The following is a 15,715-nucleotide window of genomic DNA, read 5'->3' as shown; positions in this document are numbered from 1 at the left end:
AAAGCAAAAGGCATATTAATTTTGTAGAACAGAGAATTCCAGTAATTCCATACTTTCCTTTTGCCAATCTTGATTATTTTGGTCTCAGCACTGAGCAGATAAATGAGTAATTTTAGAGAAATCTAAGATATGCTTTAAAAACATCTTCCATGGGATCTTCATTCATTTGGATAGACTTGAGCGCCATATTCTGTGCCTGAACTAGGGATTTTGCTCTATATGTTTTAAAGAAGGCATTTGCAAGTGCAACATAAATATCTCACTGGCAATTTATTTAACTGTATGGAACACAGATGTCACCCTCCCACTTCCTGTTTGCTTGAAGAAGAAAAGAGGACTCCCAGATAGGGCTGTGCATCAGATTCATCCAAGGCCCAAATCAAATAAGGCTGATTCAGGAAATCAGGGCATTGGTTGAGTCGGGTTGAGAGACCCCAAGGTCAACATGGCTCATTAGGCTTCTGAGATTGATGCAAAGCTTGAAGGGGAGGGGGCTGGATGGAGAAAGAAAAAGCGGGCATGGGGCAGGGAGGAGAACTCACAAAAGGGAGGGACCTACTAGGCAGCTGCATCTTTGTGGGAGAGGGGAATGGATGCTTCTCTCAGCCAGCCTCTCCTTCCCACCAGACTTCTCCGTCTTTCCACCCCAGCTGGTTAGCAAAACGATTTGATCTGCCAGTTGCTGATCCTTGCCAAGCTGCAATGAAGCCCTTCACAATGGAGTAGAATCCCGCAGGGCTGAATCTTTCTGCTTACCAACCCACTCCTCCGTCTGGAAAGGGGAGGCGAGGATGGAGCATCTCACTCCACCCCAGCCTCCCAATCATATGTTGAGAATATGGTTTTAAGAAGCCTTAGCCCTATCCCTAAATTGCTTTGAGGATGGATCTGGGGCAGGGTGGTCGGCCCCCAGGTTGTCACAGGACACAGTGGCCTGTTCCAGGGGCCACAGATCAGGAAGCCTTTGCACAGCCACTTGGGACACGGGTGGCATTGTGGGTTAAACCACTGTTCCACTTGGGCTTGCCGACTGAATGGTCGACGGTCCGAATCCCTGCAATGGAGTGAGCTCCCGTTGTTCAGTCCCAGCTCCTGCCAACCTAGCAGTTTGAAAGCACGCAGTGCAAGTAGATAAATAGGTACCGCTCCGGCGGGAAGCTAAACGGCATTTCCATGCACTATTCTGGTTTCGCCAGAAGCGGCTTAGTCACGCTGGCCACATGACCAGGAAAAACTGCCTGTGGAAACGGACAAAAGCCAGCTTCCTTGGCCTTTAAAGCGAGATGAGCACCGCAACCCCAGAGTAGTTTGCAACTGGACTTAAATGTCAGGGGTCGCTTTACCTTACTCTTAGGTAAGGGAAGGTTGATAACTGCTGAATTGGCTGGCTGTTAATATTTCATCCTTCGGTAACCAAATATCATAATTTTTGTCTCTGAACAGTTGATATTCTGCAGCTCATTACAGCAATGAACAGTTAATTGCATAACATTCTTGTAGGGCCAACATGAATGATTATGAGTTGATTTTGGCAGTAATATGCTATCAACCTGCTACAAAAATCAATAAGTAAAATGATCATTCTTTAACAGTGAAGATTTTTGTATTGTGTCTTTCATCCCCGGCTCTCAATATACTTTCGGCCTCCACCCATCACCTTCAACAGATATACACACACTTCTGGGTGGAAGAAATAGCATTTGCTGGTGGTACTGTACCTTGTGCAAGAAATTTAGGTGTTACTTTCTCTATGTAGCTGCATCTACATGACTGCTCCAGGTTGGAAGTATATCAAGAAACTAAACCAGCCCTTTGTGGTTTGAGCTGTACCCTTGAAAATCCAAATCTGACTTGCAGATGTGCAACAATGCTTCTTATATAGATATTTGCATGGTTTAGTGTCTGCACTTATATTGATCAAGATTAATAGCATGCTTGCCTTCCTTGCCCTGAGAGCTTTAAAAGGCTTTGGAGGAAAGTTTTGTACATGAAAATAAGTGTCCATATCCATATGAGTGGCTCATGTAGCCCTTTGAAAAGAAAAGACAAAATTTGAAGTTGTCTGTTCCCCACATCAATTCCTTGCCAGCTCAATAATATTTTCTAAATTTACTGTTTTAAACAAAATTCTTTTGGCAGTGCATTATGCTTCTTAAGTCTACCTGTTCAGCATTATCCACCAAACCTATTTGTTGTTTTTAATGGTCTCCTTAGGTTCCCCATAGGGACATGGCTGGCGCTGTGGGTTAACCCACAGAGCCTAGGACTTGCCGATCAGAAGGTCGGCAGTTCGAATCCCCACGACGGGGTGAGCTGCTGTTGCTCGGTCCCTGCTCCTGCCAACCTAGCAGTTCGAAAGCACACCAGTGCAAGTAGATAAATAGGTACCGCCCTGGCGGGAAGGTAAACGGCGTTTCCATGCGCTGCTCTGATTCACCAGACGCGGCTTAGTCATGCTGGCCACATGACCCGGAAGCTGTACGCTGGCTCCCTCGGCCAATAGAGTAAGATGAGCGCCGCAACCCCAAAGTCGGCCACGACTCGACCTAATGGTCAGGGGTCCCTCTACCTCTAGGTTCCCCATGTGCCAGAGTAAGGCTATCCCCTTTTGTGTGAACCTGAACCGCCCTGAGACCTCCAGGTATAGAGCGGTGTATAAATTCAATAAATAAATAAACCAGAATCTGTGGGAGATCAGATCATGTCAGTTTCACTACTCCTTCAACATTTGGGGCATGCGCAAAAAGCTTCAATTTAGGACAGTGGCGTTCAGGATTCATTCCCCTGCTCTTACTGTCTTTCCCTGCTATGTTTGAACAGTCATAAGATTATTTACACTAGGAGAGGGAATGTTCTCCAGAAGCAACTGCACATGGAACCCAAGGAAATGCATGATTAATCTGATTAATTGATTCCTCACTATCATTTCATTTACCTGTTTGTCCTGGATTTAAGAGTTTGCTGCATATGAACTTCAATTCAATTTAAGATTATGAAGATCAAATGTTTGTTAAGCTGCTACTTGTTAAGCTGCTACTCACATTTTACCTTGAGAAACAGGATCATTATCTACAAAAAACTGCAACTTCTCCCTGGAGCTAAATCTGTCTGAGTGTAACTAAAGTAAATTTTTAAAAGTAGGAAATTTATTCACTGACAAACCTGATATCCTCTTGGGAGTCTTCTGAAGAAATTGGGGTGGGTTTTTGAAGCTCAAATTGGCTTCACTTGTTAACCACAAAGCAGGTTTTTTTTTCTTGTTAAGAAGTTTGGAAACCTTCATTTCAGCTACATATAAATGGCCTAAATCTAGTTTTATCTCATGTAATTTTTATGCAAATGAAAACATCCCAATTGCTGAGATGTTCTAATAAGATGAGGACAGCTGGAGGAGTTTTTTTTAAATAAAAAGTCTGGTTTCCCAGAATGAATATTAACATTGGGTTGCTGCCCAATGTTAATAGTCAAGTTTTCGTTGGACTCCTCTCTTGGTAGTTATGCTGTACAGCATTTGACATCACAAGTATTATCACAAGGATTAGGCAGCTACATTTGTCCAAAACGAAGCAATTTGGATCCAGGCTTAGTCACACTTAGAGTAGACCCATTGAAATAAATGTGACATAATTTAGTCCTATTTATTTAAGCAGAACTGACTTAAGTGTAGGCAGTAAGTTGAGCACATGTTTGATTCACATTGTAAGCTCTTAACTCACCTGGTCCTTATTAGTTATGAGCGTAAACAGAAATTCATACCAGTTCTAGTTACAGAAATGGTAATGATGCATAACATTATGGTTTGTCATACTTTACAAAGTTAAGTTTACTTCTTCACTTCTCTAGGAACTCCTCTAGAAGCCCCCTGGTTGATTTCAGGGCAAATGAAGTGGGTTCATATCATTGCCAACATGAAGCAGTATAGCTCATTTCTGTGATGGCTTTACTCCTCTATTTGAAAAAGAAACATTCAAAAAGTTCACACTCAGAGATTTCTAGCTTGTCAGCCTCCAAGCCTATAACTCCAAGTCTTGGATGGGGTGGGCGTTCTATCTGTCAATTGAGTGCCATCATGACATATGAAACATAAGGCTATGTATTTTAAGGAATCTATCTTATCACCATAGATTTTCTTACCTCAAAAACACCAGAAGGACAAGTACTACGAACATCATGGTTGCTACACAGAGAATCCTGTCCCTTAAAATGTTGTATACTGCCCCAGGATGACTCACATAATAAAGCAAATCACAAATAAAAAACTATGTAAAAACCAACTAAGCAGTAAAACAATACAGAAAGGAATAAAGAAATTCTAGCATCAACAACAATAAACTCATCTAATGTAAACTAGAAGCTATAGCAAAGAGCATTTTTACCTTCCTACAGAAGGCAGGGAGATTGTAGGTCAACTGGATTTCCTGGAGTTTTGTTGGATAGGGTCTTCCAGAACCCAGGTGCCACCATCAAGAATGCCCTGCCCCACTTACCTGTTGCGGATTGGATACAGGGAAGGATGTCTCGTGATGACTGCAGCATGCAGTTAGACTTATAGGAGATGGTTCTTTCAGTAACCATTTCAGACCATAAATTTTTTTACACTTTGAACAAGACCCAGAATCTTGACCACTTCAAACAACTAGTTAAGCTATCTCATGCACTGCGGAAGCATACAAGATAGCACAATCTATAATAGACCAGGTACCATTTATTGATTCCAGGTTCTTTTTAATTGTCTAGATATGGTGGTTTTGATTTAGGCCTGCATACTGTCTTTGGAAATTGAAGACCAATTGCAGTTTCACATCAGTCATACATGAAGTCTCCTCTTGTAACAAATCAAAGCAGGTCACAGTCCCCTTCAGGAAAATGCAAGGAGTAAGTCACAGCACAGTCGGAAAAGTACCATCCTATTCTGTTTGTTTAATTAATATTCTTTTCTTGGGCTTTTCAGGCATATAAAAGGAAAACTGAAGCAGCAAAGAAGGAGTATCTAAAAGCTCTGGCAGCCTACCGGGCCAGCTTGGTTTCCAAGGTAACCAGACTATGTTTCATACGTGAATCGCTATGGATGTGGCAATGATAAATTAGTTGCAACTCGTGGAAGTCTCTGGGGAGGAGCAAGTTTATAAGAAATGCACTGTAACCGTGCTATCAAAACTGATTTCAGTGTTAACTACCTTCTGCAAGAGCAAAGCGAAATACTTTGTGGCATGGCTCAAGGTTACATTGCAGGGATGCCAGTCTCCCCCTCTTACAAAACAAAAGAAAACCCACCTGGTTTACTATAGTATATTGCAATGTTTAGAGGCAGGACTTCTGGGATTGCTCCCTGCTGTCACCAGAGTCATAACTTTGATTTGAAGGTCTGGGTTAATACTTGTTTACCCACATAATCAAAGACAGATTGGATCATCTGCAGAGCGATCCCAAACCCCTTAAAGCAAGACAAAACATAACTTTCATTAGATGGTTTTGTCCGCAGTCAAACCATACTGGAGGTTTCGTGTTCTTCGCAAAGCTGTCAGCTCTTTGTAAGCACCATTATGGCATGGAAGAGCCAAGGCCAGGTTTCGTGAACTTTGCATGCAGCTGATATGTGCTGGATATACATATTTATCCCTTCAAGACTGATTTGCAGCAGCAGAGGATCTGGCCTGGTGATTAGGGCCCAGAGAATTCTGCATTTTTAAAAAATCAATTTATAATAATAATAATAATAATAATAATAATAATAATAATAATTAAATAAAATCAAAATCCCATCACCATCATTTTATTTATTGCATTACCTTGTAGAATGTTGGTGTTTTTGTTAGATTCAGGAGTGGTAGTAGCAAGTGATTCAAAGGGAGAGACAGCTTCAGCTGGGGTGTACCAGAAGGTAAACAAAAGAAACCAAGAGGTTGTAGAAGAAGCGACTACAGCCCACTTGCTCTCTGTTCCACAAGGAAGAATTTAGAAGATTTTTAGGTACATTAACTGCAGCTTGCTTTGTCTTCCAAACCCAACAAACTGTGGTTAATCCTAAACTTCAACCAACCAAGTTTATGAAGCTGATTTGGACAGCATGCTAAACTGTAGTTAATTGCAATCAAAAGCATACTATCTCCTCCTTGTGGCCATGCCAGGGTGATGGAGGGAGTGCGTGAGCCCAATGCTCACTACAGGTCTTTTTATAGCTTAGTCCAGAGCTTTCCAAACTCTTCATGTTGGTGACACCTCTTTTAGACATGAATCTTTTAGTACGGCACAGTAATTCAATTTTACTAGCAAACCAGAGCATAAACTAGCCCCTTTCCAGCCGTGGGAGGAGTGGTGGGAGCATTTGTGCAACACACCTACACACTGCAGCCAACACACTAATGTGTCGCAACACACTGTTCGAAAAGCTCTGGCTTAGTCTTTGCATGACATCCAAATGCATCTGCTTTCCTACTGTTAAAAAGAGAATGGTGCACTAGGTTGACTTTCATTAGATCCAGGGCATAGCAGTGGGAAATATATGTTGAATAGTTGTTTTGTTAAAATAGGTTGGGCAGGATCCTACATCTAAGGAAACAAAGATGAGGAAGGGATCAATCAATGTACAGCTGTGATTGACATCTTTGATCAAACATATTTGTACATGGTTGTCAGTTCATTTGTGCACTTACGGTCATGATAGTAAAATTGTTCATGTGATCATTAAGGTCATTTAAAGCTGGCAAGCATGGACCTCCATGTTGCCTCAAACCCAGAAAGAATTTCCAAGCGATACTGGCCCCTCCTTCCCAACATATGCTTCATATTATTCTGTACTACCTGCAGATTGTGAATTCTCAGTATCTGATATACTGAGTGGAGGACTTCATTTTTCAAATTTCATAGGATTAGAAGTTAGGAATGCCTTCTATCCCAAAACATGGGCTTGGCAGAGAGAGCAAGATGCTGCCTCTAAAGAGCCCATGGAACATTTGCTGCTGTTCAAAGGAATAGGATCTGGATGTGAGGAAGAAAAGTGTGGGGCTAGGTCTGCTACTGTAGAGAGGGAAGGAAACTAGGCACTAGCTTTTGATGAATGACATAGCAAAGCAAAAGTAGCTGGAATTTTATATAAATATATTTAGAAGAAGAAGACACTATTAAATGGAGTGTCAAAGGAAAGAGTTGAGTGAAATTGGGGAGTGGGCCTTGAAGGGTTAAGATTGGCAGGTTTACTCTGTAAATATTTTTGTATTTCTGAATATATCCAGTAGGTGGCTGTTGCCGTGTATACAGTGTGGCTCATTTGCTTTGCGGTTGTTTTTCTTGTCCATAGTAATGGAAGCATTTCTGTGCTGAAGTAGTATTCTGCACCAGAGCCAACAACTATCGCTACCTGATGTCACATAGATGCATTATAGCAAGATGAGAAAGAGCATCTGATGGAGCAATAACTCGTAATGGTGTGGCTGATCAGGTGGCAATGGGAATAGGAAAATAAGAATTATTATCTGCTAGAACAAAGGAGACACTGAGATATAATAATGATTTTTTTTAAAAAAAATCTGCTGGTAATCCATAGATATTCCTTCAGTGGCCACTGTCACCGTGTTCTATGAATAACAGATATATTGGGACAAAGGACTTTTTTCAGACTCATGGCCAAGCCTCCAGGAGCTGCATGTCAGCAATGGAAGGGTCCAGAATGAAAGTGGGTGTCAGCAAAAGTGAGCAGAGCCAGAACTTTTCATTCCACCCCTCATTCATGCACTACACACATCTCATAGAATCCCGAGGGTCATCTGGTCTTGCAATGCAGGAATCTCAACTAAAGCATCCATGACAAATGGTCATCCAATCTCTGCCTAAAAACAGAGATGGTTTCTATGTGTGGCCACTGATTTACTTCCATACCTTCCACTCCATCTGCAGAAGAGGACACAAATTTGCCTATGACACAGAGCAAATCCTTGCATGTGGGTCAGAAAGCCCACTGGCCCCAGAAAACCCTGTTGGCACTCCTGACTGAAGCTGTGAGGGAGAGAACTGGATGGGTAGCCAACCTACTTCAACAAGAACATAGGAAGCCACCTTGCACTGAGTCAGGCCATTGGCCCATCTAGCTCAGAACTGGCAGCAGCTCTCCAGGGTTTCAGACAGGAGTCTCTTTCAACCAGGTATTGAACCTGAGACCTTCTGTCTGCAAAGCATGTGTCCTACCGCTGAGCCGCCACTCTTCCCCTATGCGGTAGGCACACTGCTTCAGAACCACGGAGAGCTCCCAGCATCAGTAGTATACAAGCGGCCAAGCCAAGGCTGCCATTTTAAAGTGAGTTAAAATTGTGCAGAATTACATTTACTTTTTCCCTTTGAAAAAAAAATTAAATAATTTTAATTTCAGTATAATTAAAATAGGGGTAAACATGTACTTCATGCTGTGGAGTGAGCACTGAGGAACGTTGCCTGGGGAGTTAACAGAGCCATGCTTGAAGGTTAAGAGCTGTGGCAAAAAGGTCAAAAAGGAAATAATCTGAGTCCCTTTCATTGGTTTAAGTGTTTAAAAAGATTCATAACTGTGCTGAATGTATTTAAGGTTGGATATTTTGATATTGGTATTCTGCTCATGCTGCATGTAATTCATTGGTGCAGTATCTCGCCGCATTTAGCAAAGCAGCAATAATAACTGTTGTGGGCTTTTTTAAAAAAGAGTTTTAAAAGGTGACTTTCATATTTAAATAAATCTGGAATGAGGACTTTGAGAGAGAGAGAGAGCAAAAAAACCCCTCACCACCACCCAATTATCTTTGCTGGCAAATGCCTTAAAATCTTGTCTATTGCTTTAGATAGATAAATAAGTAATTTTTTAATGTTAGAAAATCCCTGTACAGAGTGGAGCAGGTGGCATAGAAGATAGCAAACACCAACAATCCTTCAGTTTGGGACTGGGGCACCTTCATTAGTTGCTTAGATGCTGAGGCCACCAGAATTAGAAATTGCTATATTCCCCTCTATTTTATTCCATCTCCATCACAGCCCAGATACCTCCCCCCTGCCCTGTATTTTTCAACTCTGAAGCCACTGTAGTTCAGTAGAAAGTTTTTTTTGGTTTTTTTAAAAAATAGTTTTGACCTCATTTCATCTCTCCAATGCATCATGAACTTACTGGGTAGCCATTGAGATGCTGCTGCCCATTTTGCAACTAATCAGTCAGTAGCACCATGGTGATTGTTGTGAATTTGAAAAAGGCAATAATTGTAAAACAAGTGACAAGTGCAGCATAATTTAATAAGCAGCCTTAGATTTGTCCATCCTGGGCTCTATTGGCTACTCTGACTGGCAGTTGCTTTAGGGGGTCCCGGGAATCCTTTAAGTAGAGTGGCTAAGGATTGGTCCTGGGATCTTCTGCATGCATAACATGTGCTCTACCACTGAGCTATATTGCCTTCTCTCCACTGCTCCTTGCCATATTGATTTCCATTGTTATATTTATTTATTTTGGCCAACTGTTATTGAACTTCAAGCACTGGAAACATGTGTTAAATCATGCATTTTACAACTCGTTCTTAGGTTTCCTTTCTTAGTATCATCTGATAGGAGGGGCAAAGTTTAAAAGGGGAGGAGAACTGTGCCTTTGAGTTATTCAGATGTCGAAGTTGCATGTACTTAATTTCAGTGACTTGTCCTTCATTTGCAATCTGTTCCATGTGTTTGTGTGGTTCCTCCTCCCACCGTTTTGCAGAGCTCAGCTGACCAAGGGGAGACAAAAAGTGCCCAAACCAACCAACCTTCAAAAATGATCCCACCGAAACAGCCCTTGTATACGATGCCACCACAGGCCTCATCACCCTATCCTGGCTTGGGCTCCTTCTTGTCCCCAGCAGACCTGCAGAGCTACCGTGGACACCCTCACCCCGGCCTCTCCAGGACCCTCAATTCCAAACCCATGTTGCCCAGCATCAGTGCCTCGCCACCCCCTTCTTTCCAGATCAGCCCCCCTCTCCATCAGCAGCTGTCTTTGCACCACCCACAGAGCTCCATCCTCAACCAGTCCCTCAGCATGCAGCAGGTCCCACAGCAACCCATCTTGTCTCCTTCCATGGCACTACAGGTACAGCCCCCAATGAACTCTTCACCACCAGGCCAGCAGGTGAGTGGCTTGAGCCCTAAATTACCATTCTTAACCATGAATTCTGCACATCTGGGTTTTGCGAACTTGTGGCTGAACTAGACACACTCCTCAAAAGATCCATGATTGGGGTGTCCCTTGGTTATTTGTTTTGCTAATCAGCAGCCCCCACTGGGCTGCATTGAACACTGGGGAAATGGTGCTTCGGAAGAGCGTGCCCTACTTCACCCTTACAGTTAACGATTTATCACAAATCTGCTGATCTTACCTTCTTTGTTCGTCCCTGTTAACACTCTGGAAAAGCAAACCACGATCCCTGGCAAGAATTGCGGTTTCGTTTTGCTCAAGCAAACTATGGTCAGCAAGCCCTAGAATAAACCTTGGTTGCATGATCCCTGATTTGGACATGACGCTAAGCCAAAGGTCATGGTTTGTTTCTCCCAGATAGTGAGATAGCACACATTCATGACGAACCATTAACCATTAATGTGTGAACAAGACCACTGTTTCAGCCTTTCCTTCCTCCTATGGCTTTCCCCCCATGTGAATGCTACCCTTCCTCCAACTGCTGTTAGCTCCAAAACGGGTAAAAGACAGGAATAGCATCTTTTGCTGTCTTTTCCGCTTGTTTAGCTAGTAGCAATTTTTGGTGAGTGTGGGCTGATTTACGCTGGGGGAAAGGCATGGGAGGAAAGGCTTAAACATCTCCCAGAGCATAATTTCCCCGATCTTCAAAGGGGCTACCCATCAGGAACCTCCTGAATCACATCAAGCTGGCACACCCAAGACTACTTTTTCAAATGGCGCATAAAGGCCCTTAACTGTCATTACTTTCTGGGTTGGAATAATTTGAATCCTATAATAAAATGCACCACCTTGTTGTGGGAGGTTTCTATATACTGCCCCAAAATGGAGCAATATATTAGCCAGGCACACCAAAGCATGGGTGGCAAAAGCTCAACATTGCTGCTGCTGTGCTAACTAATGGAGATTTCGGCAGTCAGGAGTTCTTATATTGAAAAGCATTTCAAAGTTATGCCCCTCATTTTCAAGTGTGTGGATTTGTTCATCAAGACGGATCCTGTGAATTTATCATTTAGAGTTCAAAGGTGAATCTGCAGTGCAGTTTCCCCACAGGTTATGTGTTCAGGACATCTGTCCTATAGGTAATTGGATACATGGACTTATATGAGAAGAACCTTCCATGTTCCTGAACTCTCAGAGATGGTATTTTCCTTGGATTCTGAGCTGCCTTGTATTTGCACCTGGTTGGTGTCAATTGGGGGTGGAGAGAAATAGCTTTATTGAAAGTCTTCCCTCTGAAATGTCACATCATGGTTATCCATATTCTGAATATTATAATAGCATAATACTCCTAGCTTTCTTTTGGGAATTGAGAGTGAGAAGTGATCTGCAAATATGAACATTTTTGCCATGGTTTATCACTGTGGTAGTTTGCAACGTAGTAATTTAGATCAAAATCTTCAAACCAGCTTCAAAATAATTATAGTGAAGTAGAACTAACACTAATTAAAGTCAGTTGAAGGGCTCTAAAGTAGGTGAACTTGGAAATGGAGTATTTTGCATCACTGGTCCAAAAAAAGCTTAATTTTTATAAACCTTGTTGCTTGAATTCCTTGTTCAGAGCTCATCTTTTCCTAGTTAATAGAAGCTGTTCATTTGATTATGATTAAACCATACACCAGCATCTGCAACAGCATCTCTCATTAGACTGTCTCTCAAGCTTTTTTGGAGTCAAAAAGGTGTCATCAGATGAAGCAACAGTGCTTGTAAAGATTCTCTTCACCACATTACTTTAACTTCAACTACTTTAATGCCTTAGAGCAGTGAGAGACGCATTTCTTTTGGGGAAAGTGTTTATGATTGCAAAGAAACAAAACAAAAACATAGATGCAGGCAAAAGCATCTATGTGTCATTGTGCATAATATGGGCAATAAATGTGGAAGGAATTTTTCTCAAAACATGACCTTGTAAAACAAAGAAGAGAAAGAAAGCAGCTGATTTCTTTAGAGAATAAACATCCTGTTGTACCTTTTCACTTTGGTCTTGATTTAAATGAAGTTCTTGAACATATTGCTATCCATACATTAAAGCACTTTGCTCAGCTGGGATTCTGTTTGGAAGTTATAGGTAAAGCCAGACTGTTTTGCCCATATCCTGCTTTATAACATTTTCTTTTCTGCTGTTCTTCCACGTTTAGGACTTCTCTCATATTTCATCTGAGTTTCAGAACAGTGTTGGGCCGCGATCACCTGCTGCATCAAACCCCCCAGGAAATACCGAGTGGGACAATGAATACCCCAGCAGAGAGTGCGGAATTAACCACTGCAGGCCAGTAGACAAAATAAGAAATTTCAGCATGTTTAGAGGGCTGTCTAAATGATGGAAGTAATCAAAGCACCATGTTTCAAAAACATTCATACTTGTTTTGCGCATGAGTGTTTTTATTCAATACCTTTCCAAGGAATAATGCTATATTGTCTTCAGAATAATTGTGTTTTCAGACTAAAGTGGCCCGGTGTTAACTTGACAAAAACTCAACTCTTTTCTTTAGTCATCCTTTCTTTTTATGAGTTTGTACTCATGAACGTGTACCAAGAAAATAGTCAGAACTCATGTGGATATGCGATGTGATACTTAAACCGATTATGTTGGATTGAATAATTAAGGCATGATGATTGAGCATGTCTGCACCCAGAGGTTTTTGCTTTTGCATTTCCTCATAACCCTCTATAACTTCCGCTAGCTGAAAGTAGTAATACATCTGTATCTTTTCCCTTACCAAATGGCACGTGTGCATGCTGGTTTTCAATGCTTTCAGTTTACTCTTTAGAGTTACTAGAAAACTCTTATTAGAAAGTAGAAGGTACTTTCCCAAGCGTTTTGAATCAAATGAATTTCCCAGATCTTCTGTGGATCAGCTGTGCCTAGTCTTCTCCTTGCCTGCCTTCCAAATGTTCATAGTTTCTAGAATTAATATCAGAACTGGTCATTTGCTCTTGCTGCAACCTTCCATTCTTTCCCATTATTTTCTCCTCCATCTAAATCAGGTGAGGAAGCTGTGGCCCTCTAGAAGTTGTTCTACTCCAACTCCCATCAGCCCTAGCATGCTGGGCCAGTGACAATGGATTATGGGAGTTGTAGTCCTACAATAGCGGGAGGCGGGTCCACAGGCTCGGCATCCCTTCTTTAAGTAATGCACATGAACAAATGCATTGCAACCCTAGGCTTTTTTTTTTAAAGCAATCAATTGCACATGATTGCATCAACAATGCATTCAGTATACAAGCAAGAATCCCCATACAAAGTGTCACCATCCTGCTGGTGCTCATCTAGTTCTGAGCATATGCAGTGTGAATTTTCTTTATGATTTGCAAAAAATGTAGGGCTGAGCTAAATGTTGAGTCCATTGCTTCCTACCCACAAGACACCTGAGTCAGAATAGGAAGCATTGCTTACAGCATGATATCATGTGAATACTCCTCTACATGAAAAAAAAAGTTCCTTGCATAATGAATACTAGCATGGCATGGAGAAAGCCAATTAGGAACCATTCTTCTTGATACCTGTTTCCTATGTACAGAGCATTTTTTGGTGTGTGAAGAATAATTCAGTTCTGTCCACTAAAGCGGTGTAGCTAAAATCCATGTTTATCATCTCATCTTTGATTTGTAAGAATAAGGATCTTATCACTGATTGGCTACACATCTATTTTCATATATTGCTGTGTGGGTAGAAATGCACAGAAGGGGAAGCTTAGCCTTTCCCCCCTTCAGCCATGCATCCATTGCAAACATAAACCAGTTTGACTGGCACATGTCATCTGCTTCCAATAAAGAATCTCATAAAGGATCCTAAGAACCACAGTTCTCTGTGGCAGTTTGGTCTTATAATCTCTCAGTACCTTTGTGGGGGGGGAGCCCCACAATTCCCAGGGTTCTCTGGGAGGTGCCATGATAGTTCAGTTGCAATGTGGATTAAGCACTGGGCTTTGTTTTGTTTAAGAAGACAGGAATATGTTATTGAAACTTCAAGCTTTATCTATGGCATCACTCCATCCAGAAATACAGAATTCATCTCTACTCTCTGTGGTCATCAGTGGAGTTTCTGCATAAAGAGCATCTCCCATCCTTTCTGTAGCACAAGTGAATATTGTACTGGTCCCTTAGGATTACTTCTGTCTGTTTTGAAGCTGCTTTGCTGCAGGGATTTCCCGCCCAGTGTCCTCTTTGTGAATGTAAACCCCACCTCCCCACCCTGCCACCAGGGGAAGCCTGAAAAGTTTTTCTTGTTGTCCTTTGAGACAACTTGTCTCCAGTACCATGGCAAAACAGTTCTGTACACATAAGGCCTAAAGTGTTACGACTTGGCTGTGTAAATTTTGATAGTGCTTAAATGTTGGCAGTTAGAGGAGGAACTGAGCACCCTGTTTTCAAATGTTTACTGTTTAAATGATTTTTTTAGGTAAATACTGACCTTAAAAAAAAAGTGGCCAACGTTTTAAATTATAGCCAGGGATTGCAGGTGCTTGGCTAGAGTCAAACAGCTACAACATTTTCCCAGTGGCAAACTATTTTTATTTGGTTGTTGTTGTTTTTTTGCATATGTAAGATCCCAAGTTAAAAGGTCTCATTTTGCCTTACTGAGAAAGACTCTTGCTGAAGACACGCCACACTATGTACATTTAATGCACATTTAAAATGCATGACTTCCCCCAAAGGATGCTGGAAATTGTAGTTCCTAGGATTCTTTGAGGGAGAAACCATGGCTTTAAATGCATGATGTGGGTGTGACCTTGTCCCTGCTAGTCAGAAAATGCCTTCCATCCATCCAGGTGTCCATCATTTCATCCACAAGCCCGCTGTGGAAGCATACCAACTGTGTTTGGGTCAGACATGCATCCTTCTTCCAAAAACTCATTTCTCCTGTTTGTAGCAAAAGCTGCTGAGCACAACTCTGATTGACTAGAAACAAGTGAGAAAGCTAACCCACGTCCCCTCTCTCTTTTCCGAACTGCTTCCTCCTGAAAAGGATAAGGGGGTGGTGGAGAAGACTCTGGAATTTCTTTCTTTTCCTTTTCTTAAGTTCCATTTGTATGCCTTCCCACCCCCAGCACCAGAGTGCACATTTATCTATTGTATTATTAAAGGACCAGACAAAGAGGTAAAGTGGCAAAAGATGCTTTTCTGAGACAAGGCTGCCTTTCTGCAACAAGGCTGCCTCACCTTCACCTCCATTAGGTGGAAATGGAATTTGGGAAATTCAAGGCCAGACAGACTTCAAGGCCCCTTCCTACAAAGAGAGAGCGGGGAAGTGCTTTTCCTTAAATAATCTGGAAAGTTCAAGAGAAGGCATAAATGTTTTGGAATGCCAGTGCTTAATGCTTTTTGAACTTGTTTGGGTCCTTCCTACTACACGTATCCACACAGAACTTGCTGTGGAATAAATAGTACCTTGCAGTAGGAAGAAACGGTGTGGTATGTTATTTTTATAATAATGTGGGAGGCAAATAAGCAATTTCAAGCATATTTGGCATTCAGGACTTTCCAAAATATTGCTGTTTCTATTGGTTCTATGTGATGCTGTTTGCAGCAAAAAGGGGCTAA

General features: G+C 41.8%; 1 protein-coding gene and 1 long non-coding RNA gene across 8 annotated transcripts in view; one reads left to right on the top strand and one right to left on the bottom strand.

Annotated features, from left to right (window-relative positions):
* Window positions 1–15,715, bottom strand: part of LOC310848004 — a 102,527-nt gene that overhangs the window by 67,364 nt on the left and 19,448 nt on the right. The gene's annotated exons all lie outside the window — the stretch shown is intronic.
* The window catches only part of TOX2 (TOX high mobility group box family member 2), a 256,694-nt gene that overhangs the window by 236,468 nt on the left and 4,511 nt on the right, over window positions 1–15,715 (top strand). For 6 of the 7 annotated variants that reach the window (XM_083746262.1, XM_083746263.1, XM_083746259.1 and 3 more), the window contains 3 exons: window positions 4,952–5,032; window positions 9,701–10,108; window positions 12,310–12,440. In XM_083746262.1, the coding sequence (XP_083602388.1) occupies window positions 4,952–5,032; window positions 9,701–10,108; window positions 12,310–12,440 (620 nt within the window). Of the gene's footprint in view, window positions 1–4,951; window positions 5,033–9,700; window positions 10,109–12,309; window positions 12,508–15,715 lie in introns of those variants that run through there. The other variant, XM_083746258.1, reaches the window with a different exon arrangement.

Source organism: Podarcis gaigeae, assembly GCF_964106915.1.
Source record: "Podarcis gaigeae genome assembly, chromosome: 6".
NCBI lineage: Eukaryota > Metazoa > Chordata > Lepidosauria > Squamata > Lacertidae > Podarcis > Podarcis gaigeae.
The sequence above is the reverse complement of the archived record's forward strand: the minus strand, read 5'-3'. Positions and strand labels throughout refer to the sequence as shown.